The 23587-nt window shown below is 47.2% G+C and overlaps 1 protein-coding gene and 1 non-coding gene across 6 annotated transcripts in view; both read left to right on the top strand.

The window, feature by feature from the left end:
• The first annotated feature begins 3171 nt into the window (after positions 1-3171).
• Positions 3172-23587, top strand: part of SLAMF6 (SLAM family member 6) — a 33345-nt gene continuing 12929 nt past the window's right edge. For 3 of the 5 annotated variants that reach the window (XM_008700688.2, XM_008700689.2, XM_008700686.2), the window contains exon 1: positions 3173-3340. In XM_008700688.2, the coding sequence (XP_008698910.2) occupies positions 3295-3340 (46 nt within the window). In that variant the 5' untranslated portion in view covers positions 3173-3294. Of the gene's footprint in view, positions 3341-23587 lie in introns of all 5 variants that reach the window. The other 2 variants (XM_040635917.1, XM_040635916.1) reach the window with 1 other exon arrangement.
• On the top strand, positions 8688-8792 carry LOC121104117. Its single transcript, XR_005836488.1, has one exon. It is a non-coding gene; the product is annotated as a U6 spliceosomal RNA (small nuclear RNA).

The raw sequence follows: 23587 nt of genomic DNA, 5'->3' as shown, positions 1-23587 counted from the left end.
TCACACACACGCGCGCGCACACACACACACACACACACTCTTTTTCTCTCTTCTCTCTTTCTCTCAAATAAATAAACCTTTTTTAAAAAATTATGTTTACAGCAAATTGTAGTCTCTTAAGTGTGCAGTAGGTGTATGTCTAAAAAAAAGTACACACCTTCATTTAAAAATACTTTATAACCAAATAAAGAGCTCATACAACTCGACACCGAGAAAACCAATCAACCCAATTTAAAAATGAGCAGAGAACCTGAATGGACTTTTTTCTTTTTTAAAGGTTTTATGTATTTATTTGACAGAGAGAGAGAACACAAGCAGGGGGAGTGGCAGGCAGAGAGAGAGGGAGAAGCAGACGCCCCGCAGAGCAGGGACCCCGATGTGGGGCTCAATCCCAGGACTCTGGGATCATGACCTGAGCTGAAGGCAGACGCTTCACCGACTGAGCCACCCAGGCGCCCCATGAATAGACATTTTTCTAAAGAAGACATACAGGTAGCCGTTGGACACATGAAAAGATGCTCGACATCACTAATCAGCCGGAAATGCTCATCAAAATCACACTGAGATGTTGTTTCACCAGCCAGAGGGGCTAGTATCAAAAAGACAAGAAACAACACGTGTTGGGGAGGACGTGGAGAAAAGGGAACCCTCATAACTTGGTGGGAAGGTGAATGAGTGCAGCCTCCATAGAAAGCAGTCCGGAGGTTCCTCAAACAATTGAGAATAGAAATACCGTATGATCCAGCTATTCTGCTTCTGGATATTTACACAAAGGCAACGAAGACACTAATTTAAAAAGATATATGCATGTCTACATTTATTGCAGAATTATTTACAATAGGGGTGCCTGGGTGGCACAGCGGTTAAGCGTCTGCCTTCGGCTCAGGGCGTGATCCCGGCGTTATGAGATCGAGCCCCACATCAGGCTCCTCCGCTATGAGCCTGCTTCTTCCTCTCCCACTCCCCCTGCTTGTGTTCCCTCTCTCGCTGGCTGTCTCTGTCTCTGTCGAATAAATAAGTGAAATCTTTAAAAAAAAAAGAATTATTTACAATAGCCAAGATATAGAAGCGAATGTCCATTGATAGATGAATGGATAAAAATGTGCCATATATAGATATAGAGAGAGAGAGAGAAAGAGAGAGAGAGAGTGGGATATTACTTAGTCATAAAAACAAGTGAAATCTTGCCATTTGCAACAACATGGATGGACCAAGAGGGTATCAGGCTCAGTGAAATAAGCCGGACAGAGAGGGGTAAATACCATACGATTTTACTTATACATGGAATCTAAAAAACGAAACAACAAGCAAAAACAGGCTGATAAATACGGAGAACAAACAGGAGGTTGCCAGAGAGGAGGGGGCAGGGGCACGAACGAAATAGGTGAGTGGGATCAAGACACACAAACTGCCCGTGATAACGTAAGTCACGGGGATGAAAAGTGCAGCATAAGAAATATAGTCAATAGGCACCGTTCAACGTGTTCTCTCTCTCTCCTCCCCGACTCTCATGATCTCTGCTCCTCCCTGAGTGACAACCTCATCCTTTCCTCCTGCAAGCACCCCTAAGCCAGCATCTTCAAACCTCAGCAACGCAGATGTAAAATCATCTCTCTTTATCTCCTGACACTCACATATCAGATACAATAAGACTGTAAAAAGGTTTTACTGCTAAAAAATGCTGAGCTTTCAGCAAGTCGTCATCGCTGTTGCTGGTGGAGGACCTCGCCTCGATGTTGGGGCTGCCGTGTGATCAGGGTGCAGCTCGCTGAAGCTCGAGGTGGTTTGGCCATTTCTCACAGTAAAGTTTGCCGCAGGAGCGGTTTCTCTGTATTAGGTGATGCTCTTTGATAGCATTTTACCCACAAGAGAACATCTTTCAAAATTGGAGTCAATCCTCTTAATCCCTGCCACTGGTTTCTAACGGTGTCTACACCACACCCTAAACCCTTTGTGGTCGTTTCGACAAGCTTCACAGCATCTTCACCAGGAGTAGAATCCCTCTCAGAAAAAAAATCGTTTTTTCCCTGCTCATCCATAACCAGCAAGCCCTTATTGGTTAAAGTTGTGTCAAGAGATCGCAGCTGTTCAGTCCCATCTTCAGGCTCCACTTCTGATTCCGGTTCTCTTGCTGTTTCCGCCAAATCTGCAGTTACTTCTTGACCCCCTCAAAGGTATCCGGGAGGGCCGGCATCCGCTTTTCTTCTAAGTCCTGTTAATGTTGCTATTTTGACCTCTTCTCAGGAACCACGAAGGTTCTGAATGACATCAAGAATGATGACTCCTGGGACACCTGGGTGGCTCAGTCGGTTAAACGTCTGCTTTCAGCTCAGGTCATGATCCCGGTGTCCTGGGATCGGGTCCCACATCGGGCTCCCTGCTCAGCAGGGAGTCTGCTTCTCCATCTGCTTCTGACCCTCTCCTCTCTTATGCTCTCTCTCTCTCTCCCCCTCTCTCACAAATAAATAAACATAAATCTTTTAAAAAATAGTAACATCAAAGATCAGTGATCACAGATCACCACAAAAATATAATAATAATGAAAAACTTTGAAATATTGTGAGAATTGCCAAAATGTGGCTCAAAGCAAGTAAGTGTAGGAAAAATGGTACCAGTAGACTTGCTCCACCCAGGGTTCCCACAACACTTCAATTTGTAAAAAGCACAATGTTTGCAATGCGCAATAAAGTGGAGCACAAGAAACCCAGGTACGACTGTAATGTTGTGCGTACACAGCACTGGGAATGCAGTTCATGCCATTGAATAGAACAATTAAAACAGTAACTTTTATTTTTTTAAAGATTTTATTTACTTATTTGAGACAGAGAGAGAGAGAGAGAACCAGCAGGGCGAGGGGAGGGGGACAGGCGGACTCCCTACGCGGGGCTCCATCCCAGGACCAGAGATCACAACCTGAGAGCCAAAGCCAGACGCTTACCCATCTGAGCCACCCAGGCGCCCCTACGACGGTTGCTTTTAGCTTACAACACCATGCCATGTCATTTAGGCTATTTCACCGCAATAAAAAAACCACCAAAAAATGAGAAAAGGATTTAGATGGGAAACGAAAATGCCAATTCACACAGCACACTGAAGAGCATCGCGCTCCGCTCAGAAAAAAAAGTAAACAGAAGAGTCACGAAATCAGGACTGCAGTACGCAGGAAGAGGGCTTACCACACCTCTGAGAGGAAGGGGAAGTCTCGGTGAGCACCAATTTCAGTCTCTGACGGGGCCGCGAAGGGCAGATGCCAGCCCCCGGAGGCCGCCCGCGCCAGGCTGCGCCGCGGACAGCATGCTCCGGCCTCGCCTGCTGCTCGCCCTCGTCCTGCTCAGCTCAGGTACCCGGGTCCGCCGAGGCCCCGCGCTTTGCGCAGCGCGCTGCCCCTAAATCACTTGCGCATACTGTCTGTCTGTCTGTCTGTCTGCCGTCGGACCCGGGGCGGGGGGCGGGGGGGGGCTCTCGGTGGCGCCTGAGAAACCGCCAGCTCCTCTCCACTCAGTGCCCGAGGTGCCCGAGCTCCTTCACAGTTAACGGCTTTGCGGGAAGTCTCCGCGGGGCTCAGGAGGCCAGCTCTTTATAAGGCCAGACTGTTTGGGGTTCACACCCAGCATGCTGTGATATAAGGAGTACTGAGATCAGGAGAGTGAGTTCTCTTCTCGCATTAGCTACTGTCCTGCTCTGGAACCTCAGGTTAGTTACCGATTCTGCCTGAAACTCACTATCTTCATCGAAGAGATCGAAGATCTATGGCTCAGCATAGCCAAAATTTCTGGGCACAAGGAAGACACTGGAAATAGCCCTATTAGTTTTTGCTTATTGTATAAAAAGGCATCTCCCTTCCTCTGATGCAGATCAGGGTCTAGGCAGCCCAGCAGGACTTCACCAGCAGCGGAGAAAGGGACGGGCTGGTGCTGCCTCCCGGTTCCCCGCTGTCCCCTGGGTGGAACCCAGGAAGGTACCCTGTGCCGGGTCCTGGGCTGAGTGTTGCACACGGATTTTATACATACCCTCAGGACAGGCTGTGAGTTTGTACTCTACTGACCCCATTTTAAAATGCGGGGCCCAGATGATGTCAATAACTTGCCCAAATTTCATTAGCCAGCAGGGGGCAAGCTCTTGCAACAGTTGCAACAGTTCTGAGAAACGGTGCCAACTGACCAAGCACAGCCCTAGCCCAAGAGAAAAGACAGAAGTGAGAGCATCACCACAGCTGTAGAATTAACTAGATTGACTGGCAGCTGGAGTGAGGGGAAAGGGCTGGTTTTCTACTTTCTGGGGACGCATCATGATCAGAGCGGAAAAAACTCCCATCCCTGTGGAGTTCACATTTGAGCAGGGGAAACAAGAGGAGTAAGTGAAATGGCATATTGCACAGAGATAAATGATAAGTAAGTCAAGCAGGGAAAGAGGGCATGAAGTATGGTGGAAGGGGCAGGGAAATTTCAGACGGAGTAGCCGAAGGTGACGAAGTTGGGTGACAAAGGGGAGGGGACGAAGGAGCAGTGAGTTCAGTTTGGGACCTGCTAACTTGAAGACATCCGTGTGCTATCCGTAAGATTTCCAGAGAGCAGCTGGAAATTGAGGACTAGGGGCTGGAGGCCTGGAAGTCATGGCACGGAGCGAATAAAGCTAAGGAGCGAGCGCAAGGAGGACAGAACCCTGGGCAGTAGGTGTAAGATGCAGAAAGAGGGAGAATTTGTTCCTATATTCAAAAGCCACTCCCTGGCCTGGGGGCAAAGCCCCACATCTTTGCCTCGCTTTTACCTCCTTGCAAAATTGAACCCACCCTAAACTGAAATATTCTGAATGTGCTCAGGTGAAAATTCCCCGGTTCCTTCCCATTTCCATCGATACCACTCATAAAGACCCTACGAAATAGGGTCGAAATAGACAGTCCTTATTCCCACTTCAGGGAAGAGGAAAGAAGACACACGACACTTAAGTAACATACTTCGTGTCACCCATTTATGGGCTGGGGGGGGGGGCACCATGGGCCGCGTGGATAAAGAAACACACGTCCATGCATTTGCAGGTGTTCTAACGCCCAGGAGAGAAGCAGTGATTGCCAAGTTTGGAGATCAGGAGTCTGGTTTCAGAGTCTGTGCTCAAAATCACCTTGCCATGCTAGTTTCCACGAGCTACCTATTCACATAAATGTATATATAATTACAAAATATGACACTAGGAAGAAAATCGGCAGGGTACCATGAAACAGAGAGACGAGGGGATCTGCTTTGCATGGGGTCAGACGTGTGCAAGGCCCTCTGCTGGGAAGAGTTTGAGGAAGGGAAAGAAATCCGCTGTGGCAAGGATCTGGCACAAATTCAATCAATTTTGAAAACGAGTATGAAGGACGATGACTCACGCCATCCCACCTTCTTTCCAGTTGGTCAGACACTGTGACTTTCTATTTTTAAAAAAAGCTGAAAAGATAAACCATGTTGAGAAATAATCCCAGTAGGTATAACTGAAATCGGGCATCATCATGCCTTGGAGAAAACGAATTTCATTTTTTTCTCCATTTTATTCTTTCTAGATGGGAACTTATCAAACATTAATATACATACAAATTACTAGGGAATCTTATAATACCGATTCTGAATGCAGACAAATACTCTGCATTTCTAATAAGCTCCCTGGTAAACCCAGTGTTGCTCTGTGGACCACACCCCTTGAGTAGCAAGGTTCTAGATTTCATGGGATTTTAGTCCTACTGGGGTTGAAGGGAGGGAGAAATGAGGACTAATTCTTTGAGCGTGTTTGCCAGAAGCAGATACGGGTATTCTGATGTTCAGGAGAGAAGTGGTTGCAAGCGGAGGCAGAACCAATCATGTGAGCTAGCCATATGATTCTGAGGTCCTGAGTCAAAACTCCCAGACTTTTCTGCTGAGAGATTGTATCCAATGGCTCCCTTAGCTACTTCTCTAACCAACCATCCACACCTTCCAGTGTTTACTGTTGCTCATTTTTGTTGCGCATCGCGGGCAAGGAGTTGTTTTGCATTATCCTCGGGGACAACTGTGCCTTTCCACCTCTCAGAGTCCGTGGTCTGTCCCCATGTGACCTCCAGCCTCCCGTGACTCTCAGCTTCCAGCCTCCCAGTCCCCATCTAGCCTCAGCTGGGTCTCCATCTACAGGCAGATTTTCTTTCTTTCTTCCATTAAAGAGAAATTCACAAAACATAAAATAATAGTTGTAAAGTATATAATTCAGTATCATTTAGTACATTCACGATGTTTTGCGACCACCACTTCCATCATTCCAAAACATTCTATCACCCCGAAAGAAGACTCTATGTCCATTAAGCAGTAATTACCCATTTGCCCCCCAAGCCCCGCTCCCTCCTGGCAAATACCGACTAGCTTTTTGTCTCTGTGGGTCTACCTATTCTGGACATTTCATATCAGTGAAATAGTGTGATGTGCGACCTGTGTGTCTGACTTCTTTCACTTAGTATAATGTTTTCCAGCTTCATTCGTACTGTATCATGTATCAGCACTTCGTTTCTTCTTATTGTTCAATAATATTCCATTGTATGTACGTACCACATTTTATTTATCCGCTCATCTATACAGATGGACGCTTGGGTTGTTTCTACCCTTTGGCTCTTGTGAACGCTGCTGTGATGAAGGTTTGCGTGCAAGTAGTTGCTTGAGGACCTGTTTTCAATTGTGATCCAATTCTGGATCATACGATAACTCTAGGATTAATATTCTGAGGAGTCACTAAGTCTTTTTCTACAGTGGCCGGTCCAGTTGACATTCCGACCAGCAATGTATGAGGGTTCTAATTTCTCCAGCACTTATTTTATTAATAATTATTTATTTTATTAATCCTTACCAGCACTTACTTTCTGATGATGATGATGACGACGACGACGACTCTCCTGGAGTTGATATTCAAAAGGTTTCTTTTCCTGTTCCAGCAATTCATTAGTTAGTTTCTAAAAGATGAAATTCGTAGTTAGGCAGAAGCATCTAGCAGTTTCCTGAGTCTAGGAGGTCTCACTGGTGACAAAATCCGTTCTCTACTTTTATTCTGCTTCTCATTCCTGAGGGCCATGGGATGATGGATCATCTTCTGTAGCTGCTTCCTGCTGGACGTGGGCACTGTCGTGGGGGTCCGGGGAGGTAGAGAACCTCTTCCAGCTAGTCCGAGGTATGTGGGTCGCCGGGCTTCGCTCTGAGCTGCTCACACCCTTGTGTTACCACCTTCTGTAATTGTATGGCCTGTGTAGGCTTGGTCAGGAACTGTACGAAGAGTTAAGTATGCAGGTCCAAGGAGTAAGGATTATTAGTAGCAGGATTATTAGTGGCCGCAGGAAAGAGAGGAAATTTGTGATACTGGGTCGTGCCGTTTGGTAGTCGGCCAGACTTAACTGGGAGATGCCCTCTGGTTGAAGGTACGCAGTCGAGCCTCGTGATCAGAGAGGTTTTAATATCCACTTCTACTTCATCTGAGGAATGAGTGCTCCAGGTAGAACGTGAGGTTTTAGTTACACACAGGTCCCCTCCTTCTGCTAACAAGTGGTCCAGAGCTGGTCTGTTACCTCACACTACATTAGCGAAAGAGTCAACGACAATTTGTAAATTCTTGAGGGCACCGCCTGTATTTCTAGCCAGGGTTTCTATTGTGCCAGTTCCTAGGGTGGCCTCATGATACATAAAACCTCCCAAGGGCTGCTTAATCTGATGGGCGATCCAACGCTGGCCAGAACCAGGCCCCAGGCTCTCTGTTCCTGATGGGAAGATTGAGTAGGGTGATGTAAGGTCGTCCGCGTGGGACTCATGAAGCCTACAGTACATGGCCCAGTGAGCAGGATATCGTCAACGGACACATGAGCAAAAGCGAGAAACGGGGAGATAAACATCCCAGCTGGAGATGATGCCCTGGGAGCCTATGGTGGCATGGTCCTCAAATAAAAGCATGTCCTGGGGTGCACAGGCTCAGTGAGCCTGCGTTGAGTTAAACCAGTTAAGCAATGCGGGGTCCCAGCTTGGGGATGCCATTGCATGCAGGAGACAAAGGCTGTGTACTTGATTGGACCTGTGGCTGCCTTTCCAGGGGCCTGATGACATAAATAGGTCCGTCTCCAGCACCCCTTAGGTTGGGTCAGTCTTGTCCGTGCCCTACATTGACCTTCCCACGTCCCTGTAATGTTGTCGCATCCCCTCAATGGACACCAAGGAGCTTCACTGGGAAAGCAGTCCTCAGTGACGTTGACAGTAGGAGGGGCTGTGGGCGTTCCAGGAGTACATCCACAGCAGAGCTCTCCAGCTGATGTGCAATTTACGTATTGCACCCCTCTCCTCCCGCTATCATTAACAATGGGGGTAAGATTTACCCATAAAATTTTTCTGTGGGAATGACCCAGCCCGTACAGCTATGGAAGGAGAATTTTTATTTCACTTTAATTTTTAAAATAATTAATTTCTTTGAGAGAGAGAGAGAGAGAGAGAGAACATGAAAGGAAGGGGCAGAGGGAGAGGAAGAGAGAATCTCAGGCAGACTCCGCACTGAGCACGTAACCTGACTCTGGGCTCGATCCCACGACCCTGAGATCATGACCTGAGCCGAAACCAAGAGTCCGACGCTTAACCGACTGAGCCACCCAGGCGCCCCTGGACCCTGGAAGGAGAATTTTTAAAGGAATTCAGAAAGCCCATAAAGAAACTTACATTCATGCGCTTTTCGGCAGTGCATATACTAACATCAGAACGATACAGGGAAGATTAGCAGGGCCCCTGCGCAAGGATGACACGCAAATTCATGAAGCATTCCAGATTTTTATGTATCAATCGAAATCGAATTTTGCGTTGTAATTACGTGTTATTTCCTAAGCCCAAAATGTATGTATTAAGCATAAAACCTATTATAACTTTAAAAAAAATTTCCCACTGCTGCATTAGAAGAGAGTGAACTTCACATCCTTTTTTTTTTTTAGAGTAGAATTTTTTCCCCTGATTTTTACCCTTCGGAACATACTACTTAGCAAACAGCACATTTTCGGAATAGAGTCAGTAACACTTTATTAAAGGACCTGTGCGCCAAGTACTATGCATACTCGTATGTTGGCCAATCATCTCTAAACCTTTCATGTTAGAAATTGTGTGCGTAACAGTCCTAATTGAAAACGTGTACCACAGCTCATATCGCTTGTTCTCTGAGATGTCTACAGGAGTTGAGCTCTCAGCCATGAAGAACTTTGGCTTCTCAGAAACAGCTTGTTGCCAAGGTCAGGCTAAGACGAGACCTGCTTACGGTTGTGGTTGCCCAGCTCATGAGAGTGGTCCCCACCTTCCTACTTAGCTGGCTTACCTCTGCGTACGTGCTATTAACCTGTAGGTACTTAACGAGGAGTCGGTTACCCTCTGACCCATCTCCGTTGACAAGTCATCTTAACGTTGGTTAAGCGAGAAGAAAACGGATCAGTCTTCCAGTAGTTTGGAGCCTTTGTGGGCTCAGATGTCCTGATTTCGATTCTCTGTGTGTGCTTGGAAACAGTATACTGTGGTTTTCAGGATTTTTTGTTAACACATCGAAGCCTTAAAAAAAAGAAAAAAGATACACACACATTCTCAATGTATGGTAAAACAGATATAAGTCACTTTTCCAGGTCCAGAGCAGGGTCCAGAGCCCTACTCACTGGGTGTCCTCCTCACTCTCCATAACCAGCTCCTGGTGGTCCCCAAGTCCCCTCCTGGGGTGCTTGGAAACCACTGGTCGGGAGCATTCCTTGTTCTCATTAGCCAAATAATAGTACTTCTGTCACCACTGTCAAACTGATTTGGTCTTCATTATTTTGTATTCTGGTTTCAACCAGGATCATCCCAATTTGTATTTTAGTTTTCATTCCAATTTTTCAATTAATTTTTTTAATTCATTTTTAATCAGGTTTATCAGTAGATGCTGTTATTCATAAGAACGGTGCGTCCAGCAAATGAGGATAACTGATGCCTTTTTTGTGGTTTTGAATAAAAGCATTTACAGTTTCTAAATTATTATTTTGTAAAATTCTTACAGTCTCACCATTTCACCTCATCACATGCTGATTTAATATTGTTTTATGTAAAAATAGTCCTTTTCCCATTGTGCCACCGTTCCTTCAAGCGTCGTTAGTTCTTAAAACGCATTAAAAAATAATAACCAGGTTGACTTTCACACCTTATATAATCAGCTGTATTACACACCCATGTTGCGGTGACAGTGTCCTGGAAAGACATACTATTTCTCACGTATGCTTTTACTGAGAAAATAATATACCAATTAGCATGGTCATGTCACCCAGTGCTTCATATTGAAATTTTTACGATCATAAAATTGCAAAGTCCGATCAGGGATTTACACCTGTGTTTTTGGTAATGCCGTAGGCAGCCTTTCCAGAGTAAATTCTGGGCCCCCTTGCTGTTTATGCTTTCTTTGACCTATTTTGCCTTTTTCATTTGATCAAGTCCTTGGAAAACCATTTTCAGTAAGTTTTTCCTAGTCTCTTTAGGCATGTGGTTGGTTGTCATGGGGGTGACGCGTAAGGGAGGCCAGAAGTTGGGTTGAGATGGCAAGAGACTATTTTGTGCTTTAATGATGTCATACTTGATAATAAGTGTGTAAGTTACTAATACATGAAATGATGGTAATTGTATCTTCCATGTGAATTCCCATTGGGTAAAGTTATTTCCTGATGTGAAACAAAATTACACTAGGGTCACTCTGGATTGGATGGTGTATAAACCATCCAGCCTCAGTGTGCGGGTGTCGGTGACATATCCAACAGCCTTTAGTTTATTTCCCTCCGCTGTGAGTTTACTTGGATTCCCTAGGGGTTCAGTTCCCAAGGGTGCTCGGGTGTGTCTGTAGCTTGAGATATTCCTAGAACCACTGTGACAATAATGTCAGCAAAGTGTTCACATTACGATCTCAAGGGCTAAAACACAGTGCCTAGACCTTGGAAGCTGGTGAGCAGGGCAAAGAGGACTGGAAAACTATCCATTTTACCATATAGGAGCAAGGAGCGGTGGTATTTCTTACTAAACAGTCACGGGGAAAATGGCTTAACCTCTTCAAGGCAAAAAAGCAGGAGAGCAGGCCAGCACCGTGCGGGCTGACGTCACTGTAGTTCAGATCTGGGTGTCCTGTCCACGGGTTTACTTATCTGCGTGCCCCTGGAACAGAAGTGTCAGGTCGGAGAGTGGCTCACGGGTGCGTTTGTTGTCGTCTGTGGCTTGCAGCACCTCGTCCTGAGCTTCTGGTGCAGGTGACTTCTCCACTCCAGAGTTGGGGACCCAAGGCACCACCCTTCTAGTTTTAAAGAAGATAGCATGGCCAACAGTACGACAGGAGGCTCTGTTTTTATTGGGTGTGGTTGATCCTGGGGTGACCCACTTTTCCAAGTTTGGAGGTACACCCAATGCCCGGGTTTGTTGGGGGCAGCCTGATTTCGGTAGGTTGGGGGAGGTGACAGAGCCAAGGATACTTGCTGAGCGTGTTGGAGATTCACTATATGCTTAATGGCCAGAGAAACCTCCGGGTCTGGTGGTGAGAAGTGAGAGCCTTTAGGAAAGAGCCTCCCATAAGTCGTTTTGAATGGGCTAGATTTTGGTTTACCCTTTGGGGCAGCTCTTACCCCGGTGGGAGCTATCGGTGATAATTTTAAACAGTTTTGCTGTGTTTCTGGGCACGACTTCACCAGGGCCTTTCCAGAGGGTTCTTTTAGTTCGTCCTGTCCTTCTAGAAGACTGAGGTCTCCAGGCACAGAGTGTAGCCTCCATTTGATGTCCAAAGCTCCGGCTACCCCAGAAATGACCTTTGATGTGAAAGTCGACCCATTATCACTCTGTAGCGACCTCGGTAACCCAAATCAGGGAAATCTCTCTTTTTTTTCTTTTTTACTTTTTTTGAGAAAGAGAGAGAGCATGTGAGCTGGGGGGGGGAGGGGGTGCAGGGACAGAGGGAGAGAGAGAGAGAATCCCAAGAAGGCTCCACACTCAGTGTGGAGCCCGATGTGGGGCTCAGTCTCACAACCCTGAGATCATGACCTGAGCCAAAACCAAGAGTTGGATGGTCAACTGACTGAGCCACCCAGGCGTCCGAGGAAATATCTCTTTTGATAAGGCCTTTCTGTCCCACAGGGAGAGGCCCCATGCATCCAGTGACTGTATCCACAAACACCAAGAGGTATTTGAACCCCAGGTGCTACCGCATGACAGCAACATGCATTTACTTCCCCTGGGGGTGCCCCCCAGTCTGAGTTGCTGCGGCTAAAGGGGGTACCAGAGGCCTGGCTTGCACATTATTTGTCTGGCAGTAGACACACCGATTTGCTATCCTTTTACTAATCTCTTTCATCCTCGGGATGTCTACCATCTTTGCTAACCACGGGCAGAAGCTTCTTTGCCATCATGGGTTGAATCGTGTGCGCTCTTAGGAACCCCCAGACAGTTTGCTTGGGTGCCCGGACTTTCCCACTGCTCTCTGTCATCCAATCTCTGCTTATCAGGGACCACGGGGAGCCCATTTTTGCTCCCTCCTCTCTTTCATCATAGGACTAGGTGGACTGATAAAGAGGCAAGGAAGGGGGTAATGGCCGCTGCAAAGTCTCCCCTGGTCTAGCAGGCCTTTCCATGCCTGCGTCCGCCAAACAGCCTCCCTGTATGACTTCTGAATTTCCTTTCTGGTGGCCCTTACAGTCACTGCCCCACTGCCATCTGTGGTGGCTTTGCCCTGCTTCCAGCAGCCTGTGGATTTCTTTGCCATATTCGATTCCTTTCTTTCCAGCATTTAAGGACCCGCTTTCTTTCCCTATTTCTCCAGGAGCACAGATGACAGAGCAGGTGTATTTAGAATCGGTGTGAATAGATAGCCCTTTCTCTTGACCCAATTCTAAAGCTCTGTTTAGCACAATTCTGTCTGCCTTTTGGACGGAGGAGCCTGGGGCCAGCCTCTCGGCCTCCGCAAGAGTGGTTAGGGTCATGCCCCTTTTTCTATGAAACCGCTACAAACCAGCCTCCGTCTGCATGGGACAGGGCTCTGCTCCGGAGATCTCTGGGACTGGATAGAGTACCCTTGATCCGTCACTTCTGGGCCACTGTGGGTAGTCGGTGGATCAGGTCCGGAAGTCGAGTGGCTGGGTGTCAAGCGTGACATGGCTTCAGCTGTCGCCGAGGGGGGCCTCGCTGCACGGCCTGATAGCGCCGTATTCTGTGTCGGAGTAGCCACAGAGGTCCTTCGGTTTCCAATAAACCAGAGACCAGGTGTGGGGTCCAGACTGTTGCAGGCTGACCCATAGGTTTTCTCTGCCTCTCTGATCGAAGGGCCTGTGGCTGCCACAGCTCTCAGGCAGGGAGTCCGACTCTTTAGAGAAATAAGCTACCCTTCTCTTCAAGGCCCCCAGCGTTTGGGTTAACACCCCCACGGCCACTCCTTGTCTTCCCTGTACATATAAATCCAACGGCCTTTCAAGGCCTGGTAACGCTAAGGCTGGGGTTTCTGGAAGGAGGGCTCTCAGTCTAACGAAAGCTTGATCACAGGCTTTATCCCACTCAGATGGGTTGGTCTCAGGTCCCTGAAACTCATCGTAAAGGGATTTCACACTTAGCCCAAAGTCAGGAACACAGATGCGGCCAAACCCAGCCATTCCCCAAATCCCGCACACTTGCTTGTGGGTCCTTGGTGAGGCCGGCTGACACTCCGCTTTCTCTTTCACGAGGAAGACCTTGTGGCCCCCTTAGAAATAAGGAGCCCCAGCCTTTTACAGTTTCCTTAGCACTGTGAGCCTTGTCTTGTGATACCAGTACCCCTTGCTGGCTCGGAAATTTAACAGGAATCTAGCATTTTTGTCAGAAGACCCTGAGTGAGGCTGGCTTTTGCAACACCACCCATGCATTCACGAGAGTGCTGTTTTCTAGAGTTCCCTTTTTTAAGGCTTGTTCTGGGATTTCTCCAGAGAGAGTAGGGGAATTTTTTAAAATCCCTGATGTAAACCGGTCCAGCAGTATGGTTTTGCTGGGGGGCCCGAGGTCTTTCCACTCAAAGGCAAATAATTCTTGGGACTCCGAATCTGGTGGGGAGCAGAAAAAGGCCTTCTTTAAATCTAACGCAGTGTAATATTTACTATTACTTGGTGGATCAGCTGATAGGGCTCGACAGACGTACGTCTCAAGTAGCCTCATTAACAGCTTAGAGGCCTTGAATGATCTGTTCCTTGCTCCCTGGCTTTTTAACGGTAAACTGGGGTATTGAGTGGGGATCTGCGTGGCCTGCTCAACCCTTGCTCTAAGAATCTATTTTTTACCCAGAAGACCCCTTTATAAAAAGCTTCTGGTTTTAAGGGGTGTTGCCTTACCCCTAGCCAATGATCGATCGGTTTTATTTTTTTTAAGATTTCATGTACTTATTTGACAGAGAGAGAGAGCCAGCACAAGCAGGGGAAGAGGCAGAGAGAGAAGCAGGCTCCCACTGAGCAAGGAGACCGATGTGGGACTCGATCCCAGGACCCCGGGATCATGACCTGAGCTGAAGGCAGACGCTTAACCCACTGAGCCCCCCAGGCGCCCCATCCATCTGTTTTAATTCCAGCATCACGAGTGTGGCACTGGGGGCACATCCCACTCATCCTTGTGCCCAGACCTGCAGGTTAACCTGGCTTAAAATACTCTGTCTTCCCCTCAGACCCTGGCAGACCGTGTAGGACAGCCGTGAGTTTAGCCCCCGGGACCTGGACACTTGGCTCTCTCTCCTGTCCTGCTCCCAGCTGATTAAGGCTCCCAATTTGGAGAAGATGTCTCCCCCTAAAGGAGGAACCGGACGTTCTGCTGCATAAAGAAAAGAGTGCTTTTGTCATTTTGATCCTATGCCATAGGTCAGAGTCTCCAGAAATCTCTTGGTTTCTCCTCTTCCCGAGACTCCTTTTATATTACATTGAGTGTTAGAAAGGCTACCCTTCTGGGTGCTCCACACAGAGAAAGTGGTTCCAGTATTAAGTGACAGTTCCACCCACACTCCTCCCACTGTGAGGGTCACCAGGGCTCCTCATGGGAAACGAGGATCTGGTTGTCTGAAGCCGGCCAGGGAGCCCCATGGCCCCATCACACCCCATCATCGTGGAGGGGCAGCTGGGATGATTCAGTTTTGCCCATCCTCCTTTTGGGGGCGGTGAGTAGTTCTGTTTCCATTGCCCTTCCTGTTTACAGTAAGCACCCTGACTGTAACCCAACTCTGTCAGCGGCCTCTTGATCCCACGGGTTGGGGGTGGGGGGCAGGGTGTCTTCGTGGGTGTCTTCCTTCCTGACCCTGGGTACCTCGAGTGGCCTGGAGCACCACTGTCAGAAGGCAGCTCACCTTTCAGCTTTCTCGACCTCTCTCCTCGCAACTCCACCCCCCCCCCGCCCCGCCCCACCCCCTCCCTACCGGACACCCCAAGGGCTGCCTCTGCTAGCCGAGCAGAGTCAGTGTCCGGACCTATGGCCCATTTTGGAAGTTTCCTACGGATTTCTGGGGCACCTGGAGATCGGAAATGGGTCTTAAGGACCACTTTGGCTACCTCGGGCCTTGAGGTCCCAGTGTGTATGCCATCTCAGACTATCCAGCAGCCTGAGCTGGCGGGTGGGTTTTCACTTGTCCCCTGGGACTCCGGCAATGTGGATCAGTCTATAGGAGGTCCACTTACTTCTTGCATAGCTTTCAAAAGTAGGCTCCGGAAAAGCCCTATAAACCCTCTCTTCCGTCTAAGGAGTTAGGATCCCACCGAGGGTCAGCTCCTGGCACTGCCTCCTCGCTCCGTCTCGGAGAATACAACCCAGGGTGACGGTCCCTTTCAGCCCCTTCTCTGGCTTTTGCCGCCACCCAGACTTTTCTTCTGCCTCTAGGAGGATGGTTAGTAAAGCTTGGCTGTCCCCCCAGACCGGACTGTGCATAGAAAATATGCATAAATTTATGAATTCAGCCAGATCAGCTCATAGTCCCCTGGTGTGCCTACCAGCCGCACAGGTCTGATGTTGAAAAGAGGACACGCACATTAATGAGACGTCTGTCACCTTTAGGGACCTGTCTAAATGGGAATATTCCGGCCCCAGGCTGGAAGCAGGTCCCTAATCTAGTAGTGCTATCTGGTAAGGGAGGAGACATCAGGGACCGCTTGGGGGTGTTACTGAGAAATCGGGGGTTAGCACTGATGGGGTTGGAGGAATTGGGGTCTGGGTGTCCCTAAGGATCTGGGTACGGGGGAAATAAGGCGGAGGTTTATTGCGACTTATGGAAATGTAGAAGGGATTTGAGGCAAATGGTTTCTAGCTTTATGTCTTCGGACTTAGAGGCAGAGTTCTTCATCAGATCTAATACGGGAAGTCTTTTGGAGGTTTTAGGTTCCACCTTTATCTTACAAATTTTCCATTTCCTGTGTAAACCTTCATTTCGATATAGTGGCATAAAGCATTGAACGTATGGGATCTCTCCCCATTTTCTTACTTTTCTACAAAATAGTTTCAATCGCAGTGTGGTCTTGAATTTTAAAGTTCCGTTTTCTGGCCACTTTATTGCACCCTCTACTGTATATTGTGGCCAGGCTGTGTTGCAAAAGATCACTTGCTTCTGAGTCCAGGGAGAGGATCCAAAACCTTCCAGTTCTGGAGACTACAGCCCACAGGCTTTCCCTCGGGGTGGAACTTGTCCCGTGTTCTGGGAATCTTCCTTAGAGTCTCCTTCTTCTTCTTTTTTTTTTTTTTAAGGTTTTATTTATTTATTTATTTGACAGAGACAGAGACAGCCAGCGAGAGAGGGAACACAAGCAGGGGGAGCGGGAGAGGAAGAAGCAGGCTCATGGCGGAGGAGCCTGATGTGGGGCTCGATCCCATAACGCCAGGATCACGCCCTGAGCCGAAGGCAGGCGCTTAACCGCTGTGCCACCCAGGCGCCCCCTTAGAGTCTTCTTCTAACTTACAAAGGGAGTTCACAGTGAGTAGCGGTGACACAAATGCCACACCATTTGCTCACAGAATATTTAAGACTCCAGTGGCTTGTCCTTCAGAAAAAACCTGAGAAAGAAAGGTGCCCCAGTGGCTTAAAAGATGTTCGGAGACTGCCAAGGACTCTGGGGTGTCTATCTTATCAGTTCGTCACAGCTAAGGTAAACCGGAGAACCGGGGTTCCCTACTTACAGATCGCCAGGAAAGAAAAGAAAGGAAGGACAAGCTACACAAAGAACAAGCAGCCAGGGTGGCCATCCAAACAGCCAGCCACAGCCTACTGACTAAAAACATATGACGCAGAATTAGATCAGCCAGGACGGAGACGTCTGGCGATCTCCCAGACCCTAAGCACCAGGTAACGGAACAACTGTGCCCAGAGTCCCCGACAAAGGGACCAGACAACTTTATCCCCTGACTAGTCTTTAAACCAGCGCCCCCGTTCCCGTTTCACCAGCCTGGGGCGTCCAAGCCTCCCGAGGAGCCCGGTGATGCCATCTTTCTGTTTTCTCCCGATTTACTCAGACTCGGTGAGACAATCTCATTTACCTCTAAAAGCTGTGCTGTAGACCCAGCTTATGCCAGCAGGGATCATTGTAAAGATAGCCAGTGCGGCCGCTGGATTTCAGGGGACGGCCCAACGCTGGCGGTGGTTAGAGGCACCAAGGAGGGAGAGCCCCGCAAGGAATCCACTCCTGGCCCAGGCCCCGGAGCTTGAACGCGTTAGCCCAGGACGAGCCGCCACTGCCCTCGGCTCTGCTCATCGGAAACCAGGGACCTGGAGGGCAGAACCTCAGGAGGACGAGAGTCCCATCTGGGTCACCAGACTTTGTTACTGGACCAACGTGGGTGATTGAGAGAGACTACAGAGCTGGAGTGGCCTTGTGAAGTCTTCTGTATTTGCAGCAAATAAAGAGAACATGAGTTCCAAAGCTGTGACTCCCCCAAACGGGAGTAAGCAGCTCCTTTTTTTCCTTTTAAGTCAATTTTTAAAAATGCAAGTATAATTAACATACAGTGTTATATTAGTTTTAGGTGTATAATATAGTGATTTAACAATTGTATATATAACTCCGTGTTCATCATGGTAAGTGTATCCTGAATCCCCTTCAGTTATTTTACCGCCCCCCGCCCCACCTCCTGGTAACCAGCAGTTTGTTCTCTCTCGTCTGCTTTTTGGTTTGTCTCTTTTCTTCTTTGTTTTCTTCCTTAAGTTCCATGTATGAGTGAGACCATACGGTATTTGTTTTTCTCTCCCTGGCTTATTTTACTTAGCATAATCCCCTCTAGATCCATCCATGCTGTTGCAGATGGCAAGATTTCATTCTTTCCAAGGCCGAGTCATATACCAGTGTGTGTGTACACCACACCTTCTCAATCCGTTCATCTGTGGGTGGCCACGTGGGTCGCTTCTGTGTCAGGGCTCTGGTAAATGCAGCAATTAAAGATGCAGTGGTTCCTGTATCTTTTAGAATTAGTATTTTCATTTTCTTTAGGTAAATACCCAGTAGTGAAATTACTGGGTCATATAATTTTATTTCTAATTTTTTAAGGAACCCCCATACTGTTTTCCGCAATGGCTACACCAGTTTGCATTCCCACCCACAGTGCAGGAGGGCTCCTTGTTCTCCACAACCTCACCAACGCTTGTTATTTCTTGTGCTTTTGATTTTAGCCCTTCTGACAGATGTGAGGTGGTATCTCATTGTGGTTTTGATTTGTATTTCCCTGATGGCGAGGGATGTGGAGCATTTTTTCATGTGTCTGTTGGCCATTTGGATGTTTTCTTTGGAGACATGTCCGTTCATGTCTTCTGCCCATTTTTTAATTGGATTATTTGTTTGGGGGCCGTTGAGTTGTGTAAGTTATAAGTTCTTTATATATTTTGCATACTAATCCTTATATATATATAAGTTCTTTATATATTTTGCATACTAATCCTTTATCGGGTATATTATTTGCAAATATCTTCTCCCATCGGTAGGTTGTCTTTTTGTTTTGTTGATGGTATCCTTCACTATGCAAAAGCTTTTTCTCTTGGTATAGCCCCAGTTGTTTAATTTTACTTTTGTTTGCCTTGCCGAAGGAGACATATTTAGCAAAATGTTTCTATGGCTGATGACAAAGAGATTACTGCTTGTGTTTTCTTCTAGGAATTTTCTGGTTTCAGGTCATTTAGGTCCTAATCCATTTTGAGTTTATTTTTGTGTATGGTGTAAGAAAGTGGTCCAGTGTCATTGTTTGCATGTAGCTGTCCAGTTTTCCCAACACCGTTTGTTGAAGGGGCTGTCTTTTCCCTATTGTATATTCTTGCTTCCTTTGTTGAAGATTAGTTGACCATATACCTGGCTTTATTTCTGGGAGCTCTATTCTGTTTCATTGATCTATGTGTCTCTTTTGTGCCAGTGTCATACTGTTTTGGTTGCTACAGCTTTGTAGTTTATCTCAAACTCTGAAATTGTGATTCCTCCAGCTTTGTTCTTCTTTCTCAGGATTGCTTTGGCTGTTCGGGGTTTTTTGTGGTTCCCTACAAATTCTAGGACTGTTTGTTCTAGTGCTGTGAAAAATGCTGTTGGTATTTTGGTAGAGATGGCATTAAATGTGTAGATAAGCAGGCTCCTCCCACTGGGGGCTGGGATGAATATTCAGAGGGAGAGCTCCTCCTCATCGCGTGTAATGGGCAGGCATGGAGTTGCACGTGCACACTCAGAAAACACGCCTATACATACGTTGTACGTTATGCCAATGAGGCTTATGCTCTCCCAGGGCAGGGATTTTTAACATTATGATGAAGCTGAGGTAACCGTTGGGCACTTTATGAGTTATCTGCCCAGACCTGTCCTGGGGCCTGGAGGTGGGGGGCAGGGGGGATCAAAACAGTTCTTTTCCTGTTCCAGCAATTCTTTAGCTAGTTTCTAAAAGATCAAATTGATAGCTCGGCAGAAGTTTTGAGGAGTTTCTTGGGTTGTGGGGTTCTCCCTGGTGGCCAAGTCACACCATCTGGGCCCTGAAGCAGCTCTCCTTGTGCCCAAAGTCTCACAGAAGGGCTTTGGAACATTGTCTGTAACTTCCTCACCTTCCAGAAGCAAAATGCCTCCAGCCTTTTTTTTTTTTTTCCGTAGACTTTCGGGGGCCTCTACCTTCCCCTTCTCCACCTTCTTCTACTTTGTCTCTTCTGTCACAGACCCCTTTCTCGTCCCCCTGTACCCAAGCAAACTCTCCACAAATAGAAGCAGAGGCAAGCAGGTATTTGAGCTCATCCTTGAAGGATCACTCGGAGCTCACCAGGTGGAAAAGGCGAGGAAGGGCATTTCAGGCAAAAGGAACAGCAGAGCAGAGAAAGAGCAGGGCATTCTTGGAAGAATTACAAATAATTGAGCTCTGGGAACCTGTCGCTTTTATTCAAAACACTGCGACAATGTTATCTCCCCTGAGAAGTGCTCCTTGACAACCCCTCACTCCCCCGGCCCCCGACGCTCACTTCCCTGTGCTCCCACGGGGCATGCACCTCTATTGCTTCGACATGTATGGAGCTAGAAAGTGTGCTAAGCACTAGGGATACGGAGATAATAAGCACAATCCCTGTCCTCAAGATTCTGGAAAAGACAGGAAAACAATCTCATAATTACGACAGAAAGAAAGAAGGACTTGGTACCGAGTGCGCCAGGTACAAGGCAAGCAGAGGTCAGCCCCGTCCCAGCTCAAGGGCGAGGTCACTGCGCCGAAACTACTCCCTTACCTGCCAGGCTCCTCTCCCACATGGTGAGCGCAGAGGACCAACATTTCCTGTTCATGTTGCCAATCTTCAGCCACGAAGTTGGTCCGTCAAAGGGATCTAATACATACGGTCTGAATGCCATGATTTCTATAGCCTCGCTTACTGAATTAACATGGAACAGCGCAAATAGTAGAAAGAGTGACTTGTTAAATGCCTAATTGCTGTCTACAAAAAACAAAGGAGACTTCAAGGAATGTGCTAGGCAGGGAGGCAACAGTTCCTAGGGAGTCCTTGGGCCTCAGGTATGCCCAGACTCCTTACAAAAGAGACACTGTTCCTTAATATCCTGAACAGAGAACCTCAAAGAGAAAGAATGGAGTGTCCTCAGCAGCTGCTCATTGGTTGAGTAGTATGTGCCTACCACGTGCCAAGCTTTGGTCAAGAGTGGTCACAACCGGGGCGCCTGGGTGGCACAGGGGTTAAGCGTCTGCCTTCGGCTCAGGGCGTGATCCCGGCATTATGGGATCGAGCCCCACATCAGGCTCCTCCGCTATGAGCCTGCTTCTTCCTCTCCCACTCCCCCTGCTTGTGTTCCCTCTCTCGCTGGCTGTCTCTATCTCTGTCGGATAAATAAAAATAAAATCTTTAAAAAAAAAAAAAGAGTGGTCACAACCATGAAAAAGACACAAAATTCTTTGCTCTCATGGCGCTTACATTCTAGTGGAAGAGAGAATTTTAAAAAAATGCAAATTATGACGTATGCTAGATGGTAAGCATTATGGAGAAAAATAAATTCGAAGGCAGCTGAATGTACAAGGGTGGGAATGCAGGCTGGTGCAGCCGCTCTGGGAAACAGTATGGAGGTTCCTCAGAAAGTCAAAAATAGAGCTGCCCTATGACCCAGCAATTCCATTACTGGGTATTTACCCCAAAGGATATAAACATAGTGATTCGAAGGGGCACAAGCACCCCAATGTTTATAGCAGCAATGTCCACAATAGCCGAAGTATGGAAAGAGCCCAGATGTCCATCAACAGATGACTGGATAAAGAAGATATGGTCTATATATACACAATGGAGTGTGACTCAGCCATGAAAAAGAGAAATCTTGCTTTTTGCAACGACGTGGATTGAACTAGAAGGTATTATGCTAAGGGAATAAGTTGGTCAGAGAAAGACAAATACCATATGATTTCATTCATGTATGGAATTTAAGAAACAAAGCAGAAGAACATAGGGGAAGGGAAGGAAAAATAAAATAAGATGAAAACAGAGAGGGAGGCAAACCATAAGGGACTCTTAACTCTAGGAAACAAACTGAGGGTTACTGGAGGGGAGGTGGGTGGAGGATGGGATAACTGGGTGATGGGCACTAAGGAGGGCGCATGATATAATGAGCACTGGGTGTTGTATGCAGCTGATGAATCATTAAATTCTACCCCTGAAACTAATAATACAGTATATGGTAGCTAAATTGAATTTAAATTTCAAAAAAAGGCCGCTGAATGTACGAGGGTGAGGGTTGGTGGTAAGAGAAGGGTGATCCTCTCTGAGAGGGAATGTGTGCGTTAAATACCTTTCACGGGTGAGAAATGAGCCACGTGCACACGTGGGAGGAGCGCTTCCAGACAGAGGGAAGCGCAGGTGTACAAGCCCCAGTCTATTCAAGGAAGAGCCAGGCCAGCAGAGTGCGAGCAAAGCGAACCAGTCCGGGAGAGTGGTAGGAAATTAAATCAGAGAGCTAAAAATGAGCAAATCGTTTCGGTCCTTATAGGCCATTGTAACTGGTTTGGTTTGGTTTGGTTTTTGTTGTTGTTCTAACAGTTTTAACTGAAATAGAACACCCAGCGACTTTTTCCATATTTTGGCTGTTGTGGGCATTGCTATAAACGTTACGATGAAGGGGCCCCTTCACATCAGTGTTTGTATCCTTTGGATAAATACCCAGTAGTGCAATTGCGGGGTCGCAGGGTTGCTCTATTTTTTTTTTTTAAGATTTTATTTATTTATTCGACGGAGATAGAGACAACCAGCGAGAGAGGGAACACAAGCAGGGGGAGTGGGAGAGGAAGAAGCAGGCTCCTAGCGGAAGAGCCTGATGTGGGGCTCGATCCCACAACGCCAGGATCACGCCCTGAGCCGAAGGCAGAAGCTTAACCGCTGTGCCACCCAGGCGCTCCAGGGTTGCTCTATTTTTAATTTTTTGAGGAACCTCCATATTGTTTTCCAGAGTGGCTGCACCAGCTTGCGTTCCCACCAACAGTGTAAGAGGGCTCCCCTTTCTCCACATCCTCACCAACATCTGTTGTTTCCTGACTTGTTAATTTTAGCCTGACAGGTGTGAGGTGGTATCTCATTGTGGTTTTGATTTGTATTTCCCTGATGCTGAGTGATGTGGAGCATTTTTCAGGGGTCTGTTGGCCATTTGTATGTCCTCTTTGGAGACATGTCTGTTCATGTCTTCTGCCCATTCCTTGACTGGATTATTTGTTTTTTGGGTGTTGAGTTTGATAAGTTCTTCATAGACTTTGGATACTAGCCCTTTATCTGATAAGACACTTGCAAATATCTCCTATTCTGTCGGCTGTCTTTTGGTTTTGTCAACTGTTTCCTTTGCTGTGCAACAGCTTTTTATCTTGATGACGTCCGGATAGCTCATTTTTGCTTTTGTTTTGCTGGCCTTTGAAGACATGTCTAGCAAGTTGCTACAGCTGAGGTCGAAGAGGTTGCTGCCTGTGTTCTCCTCTAGGATTTGGATGGATTCCTGTCTCACATTGAGGTCGTTCATCCATTTTGAGTTTATTTTTGTGTGTGGTGTAGGAAAATGGTCCAATGTCATTTTTCTGCAAGATATTCATTGACAGATCAAAGATGTGGTATGTACACACGATGGAATATTACTCAGCCATCA

Source organism: Ursus maritimus, unplaced genomic scaffold (assembly GCF_017311325.1).
Source record: "Ursus maritimus isolate PB19 unplaced genomic scaffold, ASM1731132v1 scaffold_2, whole genome shotgun sequence".
Lineage (NCBI taxonomy): Eukaryota > Metazoa > Chordata > Mammalia > Carnivora > Ursidae > Ursus > Ursus maritimus.
This window is presented reverse-complemented; position numbering and strand designations above follow the sequence as displayed.